This window comes from Asparagus officinalis, chromosome 5, assembly GCF_001876935.1.
Source record: "Asparagus officinalis chromosome 5, Aspof.V1, whole genome shotgun sequence".
Taxonomy (NCBI): domain Eukaryota; kingdom Viridiplantae; phylum Streptophyta; class Magnoliopsida; order Asparagales; family Asparagaceae; genus Asparagus; species Asparagus officinalis.
In genome coordinates this window covers 91,100,044-91,122,764 of record NC_033798.1, presented here as the reverse complement: position 1 = coordinate 91,122,764, position 22,721 = coordinate 91,100,044, and the positions used below count along the sequence as shown (strand labels likewise).

General features: G+C 43.3%; 1 protein-coding gene across 1 annotated transcript; it reads left to right on the top strand.

Annotated features, from left to right (window-relative positions):
* Positions 5,425-9,068, top strand: LOC109840151. The gene has a single exon (XM_020408672.1). The coding sequence runs from the start codon at positions 5,939-5,941 to the stop codon at positions 8,795-8,797; it is 2,859 nt and encodes a 952-aa protein (XP_020264261.1). The 5' UTR covers positions 5,425-5,938; the 3' UTR covers positions 8,798-9,068.

The following is a 22,721-nucleotide window of genomic DNA, read 5'->3' as shown; positions in this document are numbered from 1 at the left end:
GTCTCGGAGGAGCAGCAGATTATGGGTTTCCAGATTTCGACACCGGCCCGGATTTCCTATAAATATCAGTCTTTTTCTAGGGTTTTGTGAGGAGGAGAAAATAGGAGGGTTTTGGCGGCTATCTAAAGGAGAGTTTTTTCAGATCTAGATCTGAGATCTTGAAGAGAGAAAAAAAAGAAAGTTTGGAGAGATTTTACAAGAAAGAGGTCAATTTCTTTTGGGTAAAAATCAAAGCTTCTTCTTTGAGACGAGCTTGTGGGTTGTACAAGTCGTCAGTGTTCTCCTCATAGTAGGATCTCCCCTCACCCCTCCCGTGGACGTAGACAGGTTTGTTGAACCACGTAAATCTCGTGTCTTTACTGTTTTATGGGTGTTGGCTATTGCTTGTAGGTTCTCTCGACAAGTCAGTCCTAGAACTAATGAGAGGAAGAGTGTATATTTTACTTTGTTGAGATATTTCACTTTCTGTTCTTGTTTCCTTCATGAAACGGGAATATAGAGGTTGACTTAAGCTTTTGTGACAACAAAAGCCTAGGCTTTCTCTCAGGTTATATCGCTTCCGCGGCATGAGGACGTGACTCTACGCTCAACAGTGATATTATCTTGTATATTGTTGTTGAGATCTTATGTTACTGATCAGATTATTGATGTTAACCCCATTGAGGGTCAAGTCTTCCCAAAACTTGCTTGGTTTATGTCATAGAAGAAAATTTTTTACCTGCCATGAAATAGTTAAGCATATTCGTACGGTGATGGGTGATGATTTGGTTGTTTCAACTATAAAGTCTTATACCAATGAGGTACATGTCTTTTTTTCTCTCCTTCTTTTTTCCTCTTGTATATATCACTATTTTAAATCATATTAGCTCTTTTTTATTTCTTTCCTTTTCCTTTCCACAGATGATGGCACAAACAATGACTTCAGAATTTAAAAACCTTAGCGTCCGTATGGAGAAGTGTGAGGGGTGTGATCAATAGCCGATCTACATGGCTCTTAGATATGTTTGAAGTCTTTCTTCAGTATCCATATGCATACCAAATTTAATTGTATCATGGAGAGAAAAAGAGGGATCGAGTACTAATTATCAGTCTCTCTATCTTCAATTATTCTTCATCTGAAGTGGTGCCCACCATCAGCTACGCTCTGTACATAGGCATTCACACCAGTGCAAGACGCTGAGATCACATGAGGGATACCTGCAACACACAGCCAAAAAAATTTATGAAAGCCAAACACTAACTTCAGACCCAATAATAATAATAATAATACTATACAATCATTCGCTCGTCCTCTGAACCATTTTCATGCTGAGTCTTTTTGCACGTTACAGACCCTCGCAGCCCTGTGTTATGCCTTTAGGGTATTTTTAAGGTTTTTCTAGCATTCGGTGCTTAATTGCGCTTGAGCTGTTTCCAGTAATAAAAGTGAAGAGATAACCTCAATCAAACAAGTCAGTGAGACTTGCACAATGCACCACTAGCTTTTATTTTAGGACACTTGGCGAATCATGCTATTGGTCTCAGGGCAGGCTAGCAGCCAAAGAAACGCATCAAGAGATAAGCCTCTCTGTAACACGAGTTAGATTCTTTACCTGAGCTTATTGTGGAGCTATACTCCTTTATGTTTTTCTTCTCCCTGTTGCTGTATTGGTCAATAAATTAGTGACGATGTGACGTATGTAAGTATAGTATTAGTCTAAAGTTTTGGGTGATGTCTGTTTCTTGGGGCACCAACGGCCGCAGAGTTATGGGTATCATCAGCTTTCGCTATTGAAATACAATAAAGTCATCACCTTCTACTGGTCCCTCTACTGTTTTACTGTTTCATTTGAGCCCATGTCTATCTAGCAAATTGGTACCCATAGTTAAAGTTTATGGTAAATTAGGCTAAACCACCATGAACTTCTACCATTTTAGCAGTAAAACCCCAATCGTTTTCAAAATCGCACTAAACCCCAATGTTTTTCTGGGATTGCTAAAAACCGCTATAAGTTTTCAAGTTTTGCAGAAAACCCCTATAAATTAGAACCACAAAATAACATAAAAAGGGATACTGAAAGGTGTTTGCGGTAGTGTAATTTACCCAGGAGATATTGGGGGCTTCTAAAAAAGTCACTGGGAGTTTAGTGAGATTTTAAAAGTTATTGGGGGTTTACTCTAAAACGTTAAAAGTTCTTAGAGTTTGGTGTAATTTACCCTTGTTAAGTTTATATCGTGAATATCTTGAGATATTGGCAGCTAGACGAAATTTCTTTATGGTTGTCTATTTAAAACAAGTCGGTTTTACTTGTGAATGATTGAGTTATAATCATAAAAGAATGTAAAGATTTTTGGGGGGTCATGTATGAATAAAGTCAAACAGTGAAAATATCAAAGAACATAATGAATTCAAATAGAAAATTAGGAAGAAGAAATGATTAATTAATCTCTAGCACATACTTAAGACACATATGACTCACAAAATGGCTACTACTCTCCAACATATAACCAATTCTTTACCAATGTTGAATTCATTAGACATGACTAACCTGAACTAATTAGTAACTTTTTTAAGGATTTGTTGCTAAATATTTAGGATCAATTGTTTCATTCATCTATAAGAGTTATAATGTTAAGGGCCTGTTCGGAACTCCACCAATGTACGCATCCTTACACATTATGATTTATGCTACCTTTGTTCCTTGGCATCTTGTGGTTGAGATTGTTGTGAAGTGGGAACCTTTTAATAAAGAGTCATGTCATGTGTGGAGGCTGAATGAACCTTTCCTTGGCTTCATTAGAAAGTTGATGGTGCTTCATGTTGATGACAAAAAGATGAGCAATATAGATAAGTATGTACTGTAACTCATTGACAACATATTTAAACCCCGTAAACTTTTTTTTAAAAAAAGTTTCTAGCCTTGGTCTTCTAACAAAGTAACACTTATTAAACAATGTATTCATATATACTTATACGTGTGCATTATGAGCCCTTTTATTGCAATTTAATGCATGTTCAATTTGTTTAAATAAAAACTGAAAATTAATGCGCTCCATGGATATGTGATGTTACAATCATCTAAATCTTATCGTTACTCAAAAAAAATTCAAATTATATGATCAATTTAATTAAAAGTGGTTTTTTGGTAGAAAATAATATTTGACTATTTTTTTGGTCTTTTAATCACGGTTGTTCTCACCTCCACATTGGAGATGAGATTAATCAAGCTTGGGGCAGGCAAGAGCCCGTCTTGAGACCAAATTGCATACCACTAGCCCAACCACTTGTTAGTAAATAATTTTATGCTCAAAGCACAGATAAAATATGTTTATACCTAAAGTGAACTTTTTTTTGGATGTGTTTGTGTGTGTGTGTGGGCTAGGGTGACATCTTGTTTCAAAGGACAAGGTCAAGTGAATGAACCTAGCAGGTAAACTGTACAATCTATCTTCTTATCATTTATGAAGTTAAATAACATAAAAAATTGAAGAGCACACATAAAGAAAAAAATTGATTTATTCCATTTTCTTTGACCTCACTTATTAAAGTTGACGGTGACCTCTTGCAACTTCAGTAATTGAAGAGTCACATTAAAATACTTTCTTCTACATATGCAACAACTTTTGCCTGCAGAAGATGAATAGTAAAATTTGCAAACCATTTTAGAAGTATTTGAACTTAAAATAAAGCATAGAAGTGGAGGCCCTGTAACCCTAGCAGTTGCTTTGATTGTCTCTATTGAAGCCTAATCAACCAATCTATGTCAAGTATTTTGGGCCTAATTCCTTAAATTAGTATACACTTTCTGAGCAAAAAAAGACTACGCTGGCTGCAACTAGGGGTGAGCACGGTTCGGTTCAAACCGAAAAAACCGACCGAACCGACCTGAACCGATCCGAAAAAAGCGGTTTTATGAGTAAGGCGGTTCGGGTCGGATTGACAATTTTTCAAACCGACCCGAACCGAACCAACCGAATATATTTGTGCCTTTGATTTGTGGGTTTATTGATGTGTTCGATCGCCATGAATAGCAGTTGCATGGAATTGATTCATACATAACCAATGTTCTAATGAGTCGGCTCCTTTTTTTGTCTCTACAAAGACCAAAGTCAAAGCTTGCTACACAAAGACAAAGCAAGTCCGTTACTAAAAAATTACAACGTCAGAGTCTAGTACTTAATCCAAAAGGACAAGTTACTTCACTTAAAAACAGTATACATACATGAGCAAGAATAATAAATTGAAGTGAAGTTAAAAAACAAATACATGCTGGCATAAGGTAATAATAATATATAAAAGATAAATTGAAATGAAGTTATACTTGATGAAGTTAGAACCGAACAACCGAACCGAACCGCACCGAACCGATTTGTAATGGTTCGGTTCGGTTTTGAATTGTAAGTGGTTCGGTTCGGTTGTTTAAATTTTGGTAAAAATTGACCTGAACCGAACCGTGCTCACCCCTAGCTGCAACTTGCAACTTTGTATTGATTCCCTCTGGAGCTCAATTCTGAATACAGTTCTCTAGCTTGCAGCTGAAATTGTGGGGGTTCCACTGGCTAACCTCACTTGGAGTCCACATGGGTTTTTGCCTGGTCAATATTTGAGTCAGCCATCAAATGAATATGAGAGAGAGAGAGAGAGGCACAAAGTCCAAAATAGTTGGCAGGTTTGCACAGTTCACAGACTGCCATGCTTAAAACAGGCAGAGGAGCTGTTGTGAATTTTGAACGCCTTGTGGACTAGCCTTTTCCCCAACCCCAAAGTACCACCGTGAAGTTCTAGGGATTTTATCATATTAACCCCCAAGTCTCTGTTAATTCTATATTGTACTTCCAATTTTGATATTTTCAAATTAGATCCTCAAATTCATGAAGTTGGTTGTTTTTCCATTAACTTGTTCTAAATAAGACTCTGGCTTCAAACAAATACGAAGATTTGGGGGTCTAATCCAGAAATATGAAGGTTTGAGAGTCAATGTAAAATTAACAAAAATGTAGGGGTCAAACAGAACAAACAACCGTACGTTTAAAGAAGATTTTATTGTACTAAAACCTCTAAGCTACGATAAAAATGGGTGTCTGCTCTATTAGCTTGCGCATATTTCTGGATCAAGATTTGTACTTTTTATGTATACCTTTTTCTTGTTATTTTTTTGCTGGTTTTATTCCCCCCAGCTTATTATATATACCTACATTTGAATTTGGATTTTTCTGATGGCGTGTTGCAAACTTTTTTTCACTACGTGATAATTCTAAAGTTAATATCAATATTCAAAGTAATAATTTTATTTTATCCTTGTAATGCAGAGCCCACTACCATGTAAGCACAATACACACTGGAGGATCATCCTCTCTAGCAATATTTTAGCCTGGGATATAGTAAACTAAGCCCACCGCCTCACACGTATAAACAAAGGCTATGACAGGGAGATATCATTATTCATTACCTCATTCAGAGTTCTCTATTAACTGTTGGTTATGCATATAACTATATATAATAAGCCAATTCATTTACAGATCAAACCCATGCATTAAGTAAGATTCCCCCCCTCTCTCTCTCTCTCCGTTCTCTTCTCTTCATCCCATGGTGAGAGAAATCTTTGCTTGGGTTTTGCTGCCATTTTGGCCGTTTTTGCTCTAATGGGTTCTTCATGGTCTCAGGCTTTCAGTCTCTGTGTTGCTCCTTTTGATACCAAGGCCTTAACTTTTGGTGTTTGAATCCTCTCTGTGCTGTTACCTTTCCTTATTCTTCTTCACTGAGCCAAAGTTTTGTTGTTGAACTCTGTGCTTGAGCTTATTCCATTAGATTCTGAAGCAAAGGGGGGAAAAATGCTGAGATCTTTGCATGGATTGAGAAAGCATTCGCGCTTCACACCGTGAGTTTTCTTTCTTCTTCCATTTCATTTTTGCTGGTAAAAGAAAAAAAACCTCCGTCAAATTTCCCATTTTTGCTCTCATGGATGCACCTGAAGAAACTCTCAACGACACAAAGCCACTAACCATCAAAATAACTCAAAACTACATCACCAATAGAGAAATCTCAGCCCCAATCTCTCCTTCAATCTCTATCTCCCCCAATCTCAACTCCCCATCTCCTCCTTCCTCTGCCTTTGTCTCTGCATTACAATCTCCATACATTTCTCCAAGAGCTTTAGAGCCTCCATTGCCAACAACAGGAACAAACACAACCACAGCTACGACTACTAGTACTACTACAACCACAATCCCATCTCCAATCTCATTCTCTGATGACATCCCAAGCTCTTCTCATACTCCCCCTTATGATTTCTCCACTGACCCAGGTGACCAGAAGCCTAGAATCTCCTTCTCTTTTCCAATAGGACCAATACCCAGAGTCTCCTTCACAAAACCCCCAATATCTCCTTCCTCCAACGCAAAGTTCAGGAGCTGTGATGTTTACATTGGCTACCATGGCCAGAATCTCAACCTTGTTAGATTCTGTAAGTGGCTGAAATCAGAGCTTGAGCTACAAGGTATAGCTTCTTTCGCCGCTGATCGATCTAAGTACTCAAATACTCAGAGCCATGAGATTGCGGACCGGATCATTTGCTCGACGACCGTTGGGGTTGTCGTGGTTACTCCGTCGGCGTTTCTGAATCCTGCAAGTGTTGAAGAGATCAGATTCTTTGCTCAGAAGAAGAATCTTGTGCCTGTTCTGTTCGATACCGAGATTTCTGAGATTGGTAGGCTGATAGAAGAGAGGTTGGATGATAAGGAGAGCAGAGAAGCTTTTGAAGGGCTGACAAAGCTGGGGAGTGAGTATAAGCTTGAAGCTAATGATAGCAATTGGAGAAATTGTGTTATGAAAATTGTCAGGATTTTGCAGTTGAAGCTTGGGAGGAAGAGCATTGCAGAAAGGGAAGTTGAAGAATTCGAAGAGTTCCCATTTCGTAGGAGCAAGTACTTTGTTGGTCGAGAGAAAGAGCTGACAGAAATCGAAGCCGCTTTCTTTGGATGCAGCAATGATGGTCCAGAGATTGAATACCCGAAACCCGTTCTTGCAAATGGGGGATCAAATGGATCTTCGGATGGTTTCGCCGATGAAGAGAGTGATACAATCAGAACCAATGGGAAATACATCAGTTTAGATGTGAGGAAATGCAAGGAGCCAACGCTAGAAGCTTGGATTGAACCAGTGATGGATTTCAAAGGGAGAGGCCTGCAGAGGCAGAGATCAAAGCATAAGAAATCTCGGGGTGCAGGCAACAAAGGTTATGGAAACAGCAATGTAGTATGCATCAATGGCATCGCAGGAATTGGAAAGACTGAACTAGCAATGGAGTTTGCATATCGATACTCTCAGAGGTACAAGAAAGTCTTATGGGTAGGAGGAGAAGCAAGATACTTTCGACAAAACCTACTGAATTTATCGATGGTTTTGGGATTGGATGTGAGCGCCGAGGCTGAGAAAGAAAGGGGACAGATTCGAAGCTTCGAAGAGCAAGAATTAGATGCGTTTCAGAGAGTGAAGAGAGAGCTCTTCAGAGATGTTCCCTATTTACTAGTCATCGACAATCTTGAAACAGAGAAAGAATGGTGGGAAGGTAAAGACCTCCATGATTTGATCCCCAAAAACACCGGAGCAACTCATGTCATTGTAACTACTCGTCTACCAAAGGTGATGAGCTTCGAACCAATCCAGCTCCCGCCGCTATCTTTAGCTGATTCACTCATTCTCCTCAAAGGCAAGAAGAAGAAGGATTACCCATCTGATGAACTCGAAATCTTGAGAAAATTCGATGAGAGATTGGGGAGATTGAGTTTTGGCTTATGGGTGATCGGCTCATTGCTTTCTGAGTTGTTTATATCGCCCTCAGCCTTATTGGAAGCAATCGAAAGGATTTCGTTAAATGAATGCTCGATTTCAGAAGATACATTCAGCCGAAACAATCCTTTCTTGATCAAAGTCTTGGTATTTTCCTTCGCAGTTCTCGATCGAGCAAAATCTAGTCAAAATCTTGCTTCAAGAATGCTTCTTGCTGGCGCTTGGTTCGCTCCGGCGCCGATTTCATCGACACTGTTATCAACCGCCGCCGACAAATTACCAACAAAAGGTAATAATTTCTCTGAATGGGGTAAATTCTGCTGCTTATCACCCCAAACCCGAAAGAACGAAACCGACTCCGCCCTCATGATAGTAAAGCTTGGTCTAGCGAGGCGGTCAACGAAACAACCCGGTTGCTGGATCCAATTCCACCCTATAACCCAATCCTTCGCCAAGCGTCGCGGCAGCCTCCCACCAGCCAAAGCCACAGTCCAAGCTGTTCGAAAGATCGGGAATGCCAGTCTAAACTCCGACCACCTCTGGGCATCAGCATTCCTAGTCTTCGGGTTCAAATCCGAACCTCCTATAGTCCAACTAAAGCCAATAGATATGGTACTCTTCATTAAAAGAACCGCAATCCCATTGGCCATTCGATCGTTCATGCTGTTTTCTCGGTGCAACTCTGCGCTGGAGCTACTGAAAGTTTGCACGAACGTGCTCGAGGAGGTGGAGAAGTCGTTCGTGTCCCAGATTCAGGATTGGGGGAACGGGTCGCTCTGCTGGAAGAAGAAGATGCAGGGGAAGCAGAGGGTCGACGAGTACGTGTGGCAGGATGTAACGCTGCTGAAGGCGACGCTGCTGGAGACGAGGGCGAAGCTGTTGTTGAGAGGAGGGCATTTTGATAGCGGAGAGGAGTTGTGCAGGACTTGTATTAGTATTCGGACCGTGATGCTTGGGCATAGGCATGCGCAGACTCTGGCTGCGCAGGAGACGTTGGGGAAGCTAGTTAGGCAGAGGAGTAAGATTTGAAGCGGGGTTTACCCGTTAAAAGTGTTGTATGTAACTTTGGGGGATCTCGTGTTGAGCTAAATTAGAAGAAATTTTGTGTTGGGATGTAGCTGGCTATCTCCTTTTATGTAGATGTATAGTTCTTTTATTTTTATTTTTTAAGGCCTGGGGAGTCCGCACGCTTGCAAGAAGTGTTCTTTTGTGCATGTATGAAATTTTGTTGGGATATTATGTCCTGTCTTTACTTAGGGCTTTAGCCATTACTAATTATCAAACAAAATCCTGTTCACCTCCTAAATCCTATTCACCTCATAAAAGAATTGAAGAGCTCATCAAAGGGCTATTGGTCTGCCTATAATTGAATTGTAAGTATTTGTCTTGTATCTGTTTTAGTATCCGGTGGGTTATAAGCCCGATGAGCCTTTGGGTTCTTTTGTTAGCACTATATATAAGCGTCTCCTATGTGAGAGAGCTTGAGTTGAGATCTGGGAAGTTGGAGAGAATATGAGTGGATGCTAAGTATGTATGTGAGATTTGAGAGATAAGTGTTCTCTCTTGTAATGTTCTCCCGTATACATAGTAATTTTTTGTATTGTTGCCTTGTGGATGTAGGTCAAACTTGGTCGACCGAGCCACGTAAAACTCGATGTCCTTCTTCTTCTTCCTCCTTGTGTTGGTTTCTATCTTATGAAATTGTGGTTTGATCTTCGGGTTGCGGAGATCAGAATCGAGGATCGTCTATCCTCCAGCATCGTAACTTGTGTTAATGTTACATGCAGTTGTAGTTGCAGCTGCTTTGTTCAGTTTTAAATTTTGTAATTTGCAAATATACTTCAATTTTTTGTAGACGTTTGTTTTTGAGATTTTCGGTTTTGTAGACTTCTGTTGGGATTGGTTGCACTTGGATTTATCGTTTAAAGTTTATTTGTATATCAAAAAGGTAGCAACTATAATCGATGTCCAAGTCCCAATAAGTTGATGATGTACCTGATGATATGTTTGCAACTGCCAGTTGTGGACCTCAACTGAATTAGGTTTTGAAAATTTACTGTGCCCACTCTTCATCACATATGGGATGGCGCAGTTATAGTCAGGTATTTGTGCACACAGGTTATTGAAAATCCAATCAATAAAATTTAGTTACAAATTGAAATCTCAAACCAAACACTATTGAGAGTAGAACACAATCAATAAATTTCCTTTTGAAACCACAATCAGTGATGAATTTACATTTTTTTAAGCTATGAATTGCGTTTGAGTGAGCCACAGTCTTGATTCTTCAAAAGAAGAAGATATTTATTTCTAGTCTGGTTCACTCAGATTCAAGTCAGTGACAATATACAATCATGTTGCTAAACAGGAGGAGATTTATTGGAGGCAAAGGTCTAGGATCACATGGTTGAAAGAAGGAGATTATAACACCTATTTCTTCCATAAATCTACATCCTTCAACAAAAGGAAGAACTTCATCCCTAATATCATTCATAATGATAACCTTATCTCCTCTGAACTTGGAAAAAAGAAATGTTTCTATGATTTCTTCCCCAATTTGTTCTCTACTTCCTCTCAATCTACCTTGAGATTAGACTGGTCTTTTCTGTATCACAACCATGTTCAGGGGGTGGATACCCTGAATGTTATGTTCACTCATGATGAAATCAAACCAGTTGTCTTTGGTTTGCATCATGACAAGTGCCCTGGTCCAGATGGGTTCTCAATTCTCTTTTATCAAGAGTTTTAGGAGGTCATCAAAGATGACATCTTCTCAGCCTTTAACTCTCTCTTTTCTGATGCATCATCTCTTCATACCATTTGTTGATGTTAATAATCAATCAGCTAATTAAGAGGGGGACTAGGTTGTCAGGAGTCCTTTAACTCCTCTAAATGTCTAGTTTCGGAGTGAGTTGTTCTTCCCTGCACATATAAGAGCTCGTAAGAGGATGGAGTTGGGTTCTCCGGTTGTTCCTCCGACAATCAAGTAAGTAAATTGCTTGAATGGAGAAAAAAATAAATTACAGAAGTTCCTGAGCTTTTGGAGCAGGAAAATTGCTTACCTTTGTGCTGAGAATAGTCTTCCCAATTATAGTATTAGTAGAGGAGTGGTTTGGTAACTTCGGCCGAGTATGAGCTAACAGCTGAGTCAGTACTAGCTTTACAGGTGCCGGCTACCCAGTGGCGATAGTCACTTCGGCGTTTAATGTGAAGTGACAGGAGGCACGTGGTGCCGACATGGTCCAATGCATTATAAAGATCTTGGAGGGCAGAGAAATGATGATTTTAATTATGTATTTAATGTGATGGCGACCAGCTGTCAGTGGGGGGCTGAGGTATGCCATCACCTTTCTATTCATAGGGTAGAGGGGTAAGAAGTACCACCTTTCGAGTCGGCTTCGTGAGATGCCGGCTGAATAGGTGGTCGTACAGGTCGCTTGTGGAGTCGATCTGGCGAGGAGGTTGACGCGTACCGCCTTTGGAGCTAGTTACGTGAGATGTCATCCCTTCGAGACGTCCGAGCTTGGGGACTATTAAATATCTCGAAGTGGTAAACTAATTTAATTAGGCAACTAATGTGGGACACTTGTCTGCTACCGAATGGAGATTATTATCTAATAATTGAAGATTATAACAGTTGGTCCCTTTCACTTAGAGTCGGCCCAGGCTGGATCCGAGTGAAATGAGATTGCACACTAGTCAAGTCCTGATGTGCATTAATGAGGGGAATTGAAAAGTTCTGCGGATGCGACATGGCTGATGTTAGCGAATATCTTTTAACTGTTGCTGCTTCGTTTTTCGCGTCGGATTGTGGGCTAACCAAGGTAGGTGCGCTGTGCCTTGATTTCAGAGAAGCCGTTTCGAATTTTGGAATTAATCTTGGCCGTTGGTTAAATACTGATTCAGCCGTTTAGGATTCTGACAACTGTCGGTCCGGTGGCCTATAAGTACGACTACCACAAAGGGAGAGAGGTTTACTGCCTCCGAAAAATTCTTAATCCCTAATAGAAAAGGAATTCTGATCATTTTCCTCTGACGATCTTCTAAGGATATTTCGATGGTGGCGCCTGTTCTACATGCCATGCAAGAACCATTGTTGGAGCTCCACTCAAAGGTGAGGATGTCACAACTTAGATCACTACATGGGAGATTTGATATCCCCCACCTCTACAAGCTAATGGCACCAACGAGGTCGGAGGCAGTCTATGACCATGGCGCAAGCAAGGCTTCGCTATACTTGAAACACCTGGAGTTCAGCCTATGCTTGCCTCTACATCCCTTCCTCCGTCGCATTTTCACAGTTCTGGGGGTATCACCAGTACAAATGAAACCCAACGTTATCGCAACCCTCGTGGGGTTCGTAGTGATTTGTCATTGGCTGGTGATCCAACCGTCCTTGAGTGTGTTGGATTATCTGATTGGTGTCAAGGTGCACCAGAAAAAACCTTATTACCATTTCTATGTAGTGGGCAGATTCAAAGTTGTTGTCAATCTCCCCATATCGAACAAGGATTAGAAGGAGAAGTTCATCTGGGTCTCGAGGAACGACTCGGATTTGGGCTGCTCGAATTGGCTCAAAATAAGGAGGGAGACTCTAACAGTGGGGGACTTGTTGAGCGCCGAGAGGGATGCCTAGGACCAGATTAGGGCATATGCTGGCTTTCACAAGATGGAACATATACTCGATAGTTCTGTCTTGCGAGTGGTTGGTATTTTCGGTGAGACTCCCACAACCAAGGACTAATAGAGGGTGACTNAAGCTAACGGGTCTGGCATCCTCAGCCGCTCAAGTCGAGAAGATAAAAAAGAGGCTGTGGAAGCTTGGCGGCCAAGGGCGTGGGACAACGACTGAGGAGGGTGAGACCGAGGTCATCTATGTAGATGAGGGGCCTTCGGCCCGAGAAGATGAAGAAACCAATCAACCGGAAATCAGGGTCAGAAAAGAGACCCAGAGGGGGGAGAGGGCTCCTGCCGCACTTATCGAGTCATCTCGTCGTCAAGGGAAGGAGTCGATTAGAGAGGAGGTGACTCCATCTATAGGTCTAGAATATTTGTATCCTCATTGTGTTGACGAGATCAAGTTAGGGATTTAGGAGAGGATGAGGATGTTGCTAATAGGGTCCTCCGGTGTCGTCCCTCGGTATAATCAGGAGCTAAGCTCAGAGTATTGCCATCAGCCTGCCCACCATCTCGACGTGAGGGGTTAATTCTTGAGTCTCGTGTCACTCAATAAAGAGCTAAGGAGTAGTTCTGGCTTCCTCGTGATTAAGAGCTTTTGGAAAAAGTCCCCAATGTTGGCCCCTATCTGATCCTCCGGAGCTACATGGTTCATGGGGCTCTCATGGAGCAAGAGATATTTGGTCGGATGAAGCAAATCTAAACTTCCTATCTCAAGCTCCAATGAGAGTTAGAGGCGAAAGGCCAATGTAGGGGATGACCTAGAGAAAGCTCTTAAGGAACTGTCAGCCAAGGAAAGTAATCTGGTCAACTGGCATCGAGAGATGGAGGTGAAGGAGAAGATGATTGAGGACCTGAAGGCCTCGGATATCCAAAATTCCTCCGAGATTAATAGGCTTAAGTGCAAACTTTAGGAAAGCAACAAGAGGGCGAGAGACTTGTTCGAGTAAATATCGCAGGGGCTACAAGAGAAAGACCGCGCCTTGGTGCAAGTCGAGGCCGAGTGGTAGTCTACTCGACATGTGAAGGACAAGCTAAAGGAAGAGCAATTATCTCAGACTATGCTCCAAAAGGAGGGTGTTTGTCACGAGGAATCCTTAGTAGTGGTCCAAAGTCGTATTGCTTAATTGGAGTCCAAAGCTTATCGATTAAAAATCATTGAGGAGTATCGCCAGAGCCTCTTTGGGAAGGCAGAGGTGGATATCCTGCAAGATGGGGTATGACTATCTCGAGAAATAGCTCCCAGCCGAGATGAGGGGCATACTCGGTCGCTTCCACTACCCTCCAAGAGTTTCCAACTATTTAGGTGCTCTCCTAAACATAGAGAGGCAAGACGGGGGACTCAATCTCAGCGCGGGCAGTACAGAGGATAACGAGTCGGATGACGAGGCCAACGAGGCCCCCGACAAAAGGATCAAAGATGAGGTCACTGGATCGATTATGGAGGTCGGGAAGGGCTCATCTCGCAAGAAGAAAAATGAGTGGGAGATCCACCCGGCCCCTTCGCAACCTGCTGTCGGTGCTTCCCTGCCCTTGACTCTTAGAGCAGGCAGGGATCTCTCCTAGTCTCTTTGACTTAGCCTCCTAGGATTTTTGTATTTCTATGCAACATCTTATGAATGTAAATCTTTGTAAGAATTTTGAAAGATATAAACTTGCTTTCTATGTTGTGTTTGAAGTGTGCTTTGGATGTTGTTGGATGAGCCGACTCAACTATGAGTTTGATTGTTAGTTGATTCGGCCTTTTGTAGATTGACCTTGATCACTTGTTAGGCCTATGGTATATGCCTCGGGTTTATGAAGTGGATGTCGATGCCTCACTCTGGTATCCCTTTTGATGCGATGTTCTTTGGGTCAAAGTCGATCAAGTTAGCGATTTCCCTATGTATAAAAGTTGGCATGGCTGTTGAGTTGAACAGGCTCAACGGATGGCATTTTGCTTTTACCAAGGATGAGTGCCTTTGATTTCTCGAGTCGACTCCATAGAGGGCCGACTAATACCATGCTTTTAGTTGGCCACACGAGTTGTTGGTTTATGGGGTTAGACGGGTCGTGTCGATTGTATTTTTAAATAGTCATAAATTGGTGAGTTTCAAGGCGCCTTAATTAGGCATGTGAGGGGTTGCTATTGAAAAGCTTTTACGACATCATTGAATGTCGTGCATCACTATCACTTTGTTTTTCAAGCGGAGCGGCATGGAGTAAAGAGGGCAACGTTTCGTTTTTTGTGTAGTCCACTCAGATTTCGATGTTAATCATACCCGTTCATGCGGGATTGAGTCGACCATCCTGATTTTGCCAAAGATCGATCTCCTCAAGCCTATTCACTCGAAGATTTGTGCCCAAGAGCTCGGAGTCTACTACGAGCTCTACGATCTCCCTAAGTCCTACACTTTGTCAACACCGAATGGGGATGAGCCGGTGTATCATCATGGTGAAGACTAATCGCCGGTCTACCTCGCTCATCTGGAGTATGGGCTCTGGTTGCTTCCCTATCTCTTCATCCAAGATGTATGTGGTGCTTTAGTGGTGCCTTCCTCGCAGTTCACGCCCAACGCAATCATAATTTTGGTGGGATTCCTGGTGGTCTGTGTTAGCATCATACCAAGCATGCGCTTGCTTGGCAACCTCTTCGGCATCAAAATGATGAAGAAGGATGCACATTTCTTCTTACACTACATTTGTGGCTATAAGCTGGTGTCGAACGCCTCGGAGTCCAATAGGGATCGGAAGGAGAGGTTTGTGTGGGTTTTGGGAGCCGACCCTATCCTATCTTGACCCACTTGATTAGAGATCAAGAAGGATGTGTTGAGGCCTCACATACTCTTAGCCGAGGAGGGGTGACAGTTGAAGAAGATCCACTCTTATGTTGGATCACGAAAGATGAATAATCTCTTCGAGTCGTCTTCACTTTGAGCAGCCATCATATCAAAGGCTCCTCCCACCAAAGTTGACAAGGTGCGGGTGGCTCTTCTAGCTCTCCCTCTGTAGAAGAATCCACTGAAGCAGGGGGATTTGACTTCGAGGGAACCGGCTTCGACCACGAAGACTCAAACACGGTTGAGGAGTTGAACAACCTGTGGTTGAGGGTAGCAGAGATTGTGGCTATGTTGGCCAAACCCAGTGTAACTGCCAAGAAGGAGAAATTGGATAAGAAGAGGAGGAGGTTAGGCAGAGGCCAAAGGCCTATTGGGGCTGTCAATTAAACTCCAGTGGACTCAGCCGAGGGCCAGCAGCCAGCGTCACGGGCTGATTCTTTCACCACAAACCTCACTCGAACCCGTACGGCACTTAGTCACTCTTTCTCTCACCAGAATGGCTAAGTCAGCTTTTCACCAAATTTCTTTGCGGTTTCTTCAACCATGCCACACCACGCCACAACGCGGTCGACATTGCATTGGAGTATATCTAATTTGCTTTGAAAGAAAAAGCGGGAGGGATTACGCTCGCTCGCTCGCTGTGAGTCATGCCTACGCCTTGTGTCACGGGCTGATTCTTTCACCACAAACCTCACTCGAACCCGTGCGGCACTTAGTTACTCTTTCTCTCACTAGAATGGCTAAGTCAGCCTAATCCCTCAAACACTCACTCAAGAGAAGGGAAGAGAACACTCAAGAGTGGAAGTGGAAGCTCTTATTGCTTTATTGCTTAGCAACTCTTGCTTGATACAAATGAAATGCCTTAGCCCCTATTTATAGGCAAGGCTAGCTTACAATGGATGGCTATGATTAACCCTCTAGATTGTTCTTACAATCAATGGTTAAGATTGAGTCTTTAGACTCTTCTCCTAAAATATCTCCCTCGATATTTTCATGGGACTTTCTAGAAGCTTTTACAAAGGTCTTTAGATATTTTAATGAGACTTCCTAGAAGCTTCTAGATACAAGATATTTATCATACCTTTATTATCCAAGAAAACTCTAGAAAATCTTAGGATCTTTATGGACCCAACCATGAATAAGTGAGTCCAAATGCACCCAATTGAGCCAAAAATGGGGCAATTCGTGACACCAGCACCCCTCCTCCCATGCAATCACTGATTGTTACTCCCAACGAGGCTTCCCCTTCTAACAAGCGGAGGGTGGCCAAGTTGATGGTCTGGATGATGTTAGGATCCAAGCTAATGGGGTGACTATTCTGACTCTTTTGCCTAAGCCTTCCCATAGGTCAGGTAAGGAGCCAGCCGAGGTGTCTGGGGCTATTGAGGAGGAGGCAACCCCACTCTAATATATCGGTGATTTACCAGGGGATGACGCTGCCTCGGCCCCGGAGGGTGGTCTTACTGACCTTTCAGTCATCGTATCTCTGAGGTCGAACTCTAAACGTGGGAAGAGCTTAGAGCCATGCTGATTAGTGAGTTTGGAGGGCCCTCTATGCACATGGAGGAGCTTTAGGAGGGCTACAGATTCGTCCCTAGGAGGCCTCTGGACAAAGAGAGCTCGATCGTGGAGTCGAGGATGGCTCAAGTTCGGGCATTGGAGCAGTTCCCCCTTCCCAGGGACGAGGTGATCTTGTGGGAAATTCCTACCACCAGCCTGCACCTATCCCTTAAGGGCTATTTGCGGCGGGGGGCCTTGCTCGAGCAAGAGTTGTTCTCTCGACTTGCTTTTGCGCAGAAGCTCCCCGTCGAATTCGAGAAGGCACTGCTTAGGAGAGGTCAGCTAAGGAAGCGGCCTAGAGAAGAGTCGCTGCTCTAGAGGCTGAGCATGCCAACAGCGAAGGGAGGTGGCGTCGGAAGCTGGAGATGAAGGGCATAGCACGAAGCATTCAGCCACGATCACCAAGCTCAAAGATGAGGTTAGCCACCTCCATCAAGGGATTGCTGAGTGGGACGACCGAATCAAGTATTTGGCTGAAGAGCTCGAAGCCGATAAACTCCATAGGCTTTTGGCATAGGAGAGCACTCAATCGGATCACTTGGCAGCCAAGAATTTGAAACTGGATCTTGAGGAGGAGCAGTCAGCGCATCAAACGGCTCATTCCACTATCTAAGCCTTGGAGGCTCGATGTGCCTTCTTGGAGTCAAAGGAGCATAATGAGGAGGTGGTTGAGAAATATCACCACAGCTCCTTGGATAAAGTCGAAGTGGCATTAGCCTGCAAAGCCGGCTTCGACTATCTTGCCATCTTGCTTCCCCAACAGCCTCTACCCCTCTCAAGTCTCTTGTTGACTCGACTTTTTGAAGGAAATCGAGACGTGGGGTGGGGGAATAATGCTGGAGGTGAATGATGGGGATTCTGAAGATGAGTCAGGAGACGATCAAGAAGAGGTCCCTCCTCCTGTTGGTCCTCCCGCTACTTCTATCACAACTCAGCCGGGTCCAGTTCCTGACCCAAGCGCAGATCTTCCGAGTCCTACTCCTGACCCAGGCCGAGAGGCATAGAACTTGTATCTTTTTTCTCTCTCCCATTTTTTTGATATGAATGTAAATGATGTAAATTTCATGAAAATATAAATAAAACTTAGACTTGTTTGTCTTTTTAGATTGGTGCATTTATATACCATTTTGTTTGGTTTTGTTTATCCATGGCTTTGCTTTGTCTGAGAAATTGATAGCAAGGCTGAGTTGACTTTGTGTATTAACGTGACTCGAATACTCGTGAGGAAAACCGAACGGCTCACTCTTACACCTTTTTTGCTAGTGGTGAAATGCCTTAGGATGATTTTTAGGATGGTGCCATGATCTTTTGGAGTCGAAGCCGACCGAGTGGTTGAAGTGTCTTGGTTTTATTCTGAAGAGGTACCAGGGCTTTAGGTCCAACGAAGTGCCATGGTTTTACTCGCTTGCGACATCAATGGCTTAGTGTACATGCCTTGGACTTAGGAGGGCACCAAGATCTTTAGGAGTTGAAACCGACTGAGTGGCTTGAGTGCCTTGGTTTTACCCTGAAGAGGTACCAAGGGCTTTAGGTCCGATAAAGTGCCTTGGTTTTACTCGCTTGCAACACCAAGGGCTTAATGTACATGCCTTGGACATAGGAGGGTGCCAATGTCTTTAGGAGTCGAAGCTGACCAAGTGGTTGGAGTGCCTTGGTTTTACCCTAAAGAAGTACAAAGGGCTTTAGGTTTGACGAAGTGCTTTGGCTTTACTCGCTTGAGACACCAATGGCTTAGTGTACATGCCCTGGATTTAGGAGGGCGCCAAGGTCTTTAGGAGTTGAAGAAGAAAAGACTCAGCTCTAGGTTCTTGCTAAGTTTAGGCACAGGGAGAATACATCATAGGAGTTAAGATTAGAAAATGGTTTATAATAAATAAAATTTGAGTACAAAATTATTAAAAATATTTTTTGAGGCGCTCGATGTTCCAAGGATGTTGCAGGATCCTTCCATCGGAGCCTCTCAATCCATAAGTGTCTGGGTGCAATTACTCAAGGACCGTGTAGGGTTCTTTGGGAGCTAATTTTCTGCATTTGCTGTCCTTGTTGACTACGGCTTTTTGAAGGACAAGATCGCTAACGCTGAATCTCATGGGTCGGACATTACTATTGTAATACCGGGCAATGAACTGCTGATTGATGACCTGAGATTGGAGTGCCCTTTCTCGGACTTCATCAATGAGGTTGAATTCAATTCGAAGTTCTTTTGAGTTCAAGTCTTCACTAAAATATCACAGTCTACTTTTCGGCATGCCGACTTCAACTGGGTTGACCGCCTCGGCCCCATAAGCTAACCTGAAGGGGGTCTCCCTGTAAATATCTTATGAATCGTGTGGTAAGACCATGAGATACTAGGCAATTTTTCAACCTAATTTTTGACCGCCTTATCCATTTTTTTCCTTAGAGTGTGTAGGATGCATTTATTGGCAACCTCCACGAGTCCATTGCACTTGGGGTGTGCGACTAAGGAGAATTTGAGATGAATGTTCCATTCTTTGCAAAAACTTTGGAAGCCTTCGCTATCGAGTGTCGTTGTCCATCACAAAGGAGAGAGGCACCCCAAATCGATAGACAGGGGACCTCCTTACAAAATTTGTGACATTACTCTCACCAATCTTGGTTAAGGGCTCGGCCTTGATCCACTTGGCGGATCCACTTTGTGAAGCAGTCAATGGCAACAATCAAGAACTTCCATTGCTCCGAGGCGAGTGGGAGAGGGCCCAACAAATCCAACCACTATTGAGAAAATGGAATTGGGTTCAAAATGGGGGTGAGTTCAGTGGTCGTAGCGTGCGGAATAACCAAGAAGAACTGGCACCCAAGGAGACGAGCTCTTTGGACTCGGTCAGTATGGTGGGCCAACAGTACCTCTGACGAATGACTTTCTGAGTGAGAGTTCTGGCCCCTAGATGATTACCACATGTCCCCTCATAGATTTCCTTGAGGACATAACTAGCCTCTGATGGCCGAAGACACCGAAGGTAGGGTCCCACACTACTGCTGAAGTATGACATTCGATAAAGCTGGTTATCCAGCATGAGATAGCGGTGAGCACTCATTTGCAGACTACTGGCTTCAGTGGTGTTCTTTGGTAGGGTCTCTTGTGTTAAAAATTGGATGATGAGATCCATCCAACAGGGCTCCTTAGGGCATCTCGGTTTGCATGGCAGCCTCTGAGGTCTTTGTGATGCTGGGATGCTTGAGTGTATCTGTGTAGATGGGCCCAAAATTACTTCATGAGGTGGTTTATCTAAGTTTGGATAGTGTGTCTGCCCAGGCGTTGAGGGCGCAGGGGACTTGAACGATCCTGAAATCAATAAAATTGGCTAACAGTTCTTTAGCCGCCTCCAAATATAGAACCATCCTCGAATATTTGGTAGCATACTCTCTGTTCACTTGATGAACAACAGGATGGGAATCGGCCAAAATGTAGAGGTTCTCAGCCTTTATTGCTAAGGCGACTCGAAGACCCACCAGAAGTATTTCGTATGCGACCTCATTGTTTGAGGTGGAGAAATCAAAAGCGATGGAGTGCTCATGCGTCGACCTGTCAGGGATGCACAAGATTACTCCCGCTCCTCTGCCTACTGTATGTAGGAAAATTGGTAGTAAAAAGACATGAAAGAAAAATTAATTTGTATTCTCTCAAAATCGATTACAATTTGGATTCCGATTACAAAAGAGAGGAGAATGAGTTTGATTCTCCCCTTTGTTTAAATCTGGGTTCTTCATGGTGGCGATGGAGTGTCTCCCTCGAATGCTCGCATCGAGTTTGCTCTCCGTTGACGATCCGCATGTCTTGATTCACTGGAACGATATCACCTCCTCACGATTTGACGTTGTGGAGAACTTGCGTGGCAAGTTTTAGAACTCTGGACGAGTTGATAACTCTGAACGAGTTTTAAACTCTATGAAAGAGTTGATATAACTCTGAACGAGTTTTAAACTCTATGAAAGAGTTGATTTGAACCGAAAGTCGGTTATTAAGCCAAGAAATAAAAGCTCTCTGTTGTCGATCTCCAGATCCGAGAATGCTCCGAAGATCCTCTCTTTGCTGCCAAGCTCCAGGGTCAATCTGAGCCAAGAAGATCCAACCCTTTGCTGCCAAGTCCCAGATCCGAAAATGCCAGCCGAAAAAGCCTTGAACTCCGGACCAAAGAAGCCAACCTTAAACTCAGTTGAGTTTACTCGCTTTTATAGGGGATTAAGGGGGTATAACCGCCCCTTAAATCACTCCTAAGTGGGGTGTAACCGCCCACAAATCATGGGAACCGGTTTTGGAACCGTTCAGCTCATGTTTGAACGAGTCAAACACCCATGTTGGCGTTCAGGTCTCTAACTCCGTATTTTAGACTGGAGACGCGGAGTTGGGTACCCGCTGGGCATTGAAAAACACGGGTATGACCCCAGCGTTTTAATATTGTAACGCGGGTCCGACTCCAGCGTTTTGATGTTGTAACGCGGGTCCGACTCCAGCGTTTTGATGTTGTAACGTGGGTTCGACCCTAGCGTTTTGATGTTGTAACACGGGGAGGACCTCCGCGTCTTGTCTTGAAGAGATTATCACAACGGGGAGGACCTCCGCGTTTTGGTCTTAGAGCGTGGTGATGAGTTCCGCGTCTTGCTTTGGAGAGATTATCAACAAGTAATCTCTTTTGTCATAGCGTTGCAAAGATCATTGTCTTGTAATCTTCATCTTGGCTCCTTGAGAATATGCGAGTCGTCAGATTGTAACTCCCGATGTTGATTGTGAATGCTGTTGAACTAGAGCTCTCATCGGTTGTCATGAAGGTTGTCAAATTGTATCCTTCAGCGATCTACGTGAAAGTCTTCAAATTGTAGCCTTCTGGAAGTCGTCAGATTGTAATTTCCATCATTGGTGTTTGATGGGGGATAAGCTATCTATTGTGATTTTTAGACAGCCTACACCTACCTCGCCAGAGGAACCATCCATCTTTAGCAACCACTAGGAGGCGAACTCTGGTGACTCGTGTTCGAGGGGGCAGCGTGCTCGAGGGGTAGACGCCTTGGCTACTCAGGATGTCGAAGGCTCCTGTTGTGCTTACGGTAAGGGCGTCGCTAGTTCGTTGTCGGGCAATGTCGACTAGATGAGGAAGTCGGCCAAGACTTGGGCTTTAACTGTCATATTTACCTCGAATTGTACATCGTGCTCGCTGAGCTTGACTGACCAAGTGACCATTCTTCCTAAAGTGGTAGGGCTGCCGAGTACCTTTTTAAAATGTAGACTCGTTCGCACAATTACGGAGTGCGCTTGGAAGTATGAGCGGAGCCTCCTAGCTGTGGTGATGAGGATGAAGGATGCCTTTTCTTTGAGGGAGTAATTGAGTTCACCTACCTTCAGGATTTGGCTAATATAATACACCGGCTTCTGGGTGTTATCCTCTTCTGGAACTAGAACAGAGCTGATGGCTTTGGGGGAGACAGCCAAGTACAGATACAAGATCCCCCCTATAAGTTAGCTCAATAGGGGCTTAGTGCTTAAGTATACCTTAAGGTCTCTGAAGGTCGTGCTGTAGTCGGCCGTCTAACTCTCGCTTTCCTTCAGCTCCTTGGTCCCTCTCAAGGTCTTGAAAAATGGGAGGCTCCTCTCAGCAGACTTGGAGAGGAAACTGTTGGCCTCCTTGTTTTGATGATGATTTACAAATAATTTACTACTAATGTTGTTTGTCTAGTGTTTGTGTATTCCTATGTATTGTAGACAAACAACGTAGTTGGAGGATGGATGGATTGCGCCATAACGATCATATCTAATGGAGGTTGGAGGAATTGTGGAGTGAAGCAACGTCAATTCAAGTTAAAGATCCAAGTTCAAGCTTCATCCGCAACGTGTACCAAGTCAAGCTTAATTGAAGATCAAGATTGCTTGGGTAATGTAGTTT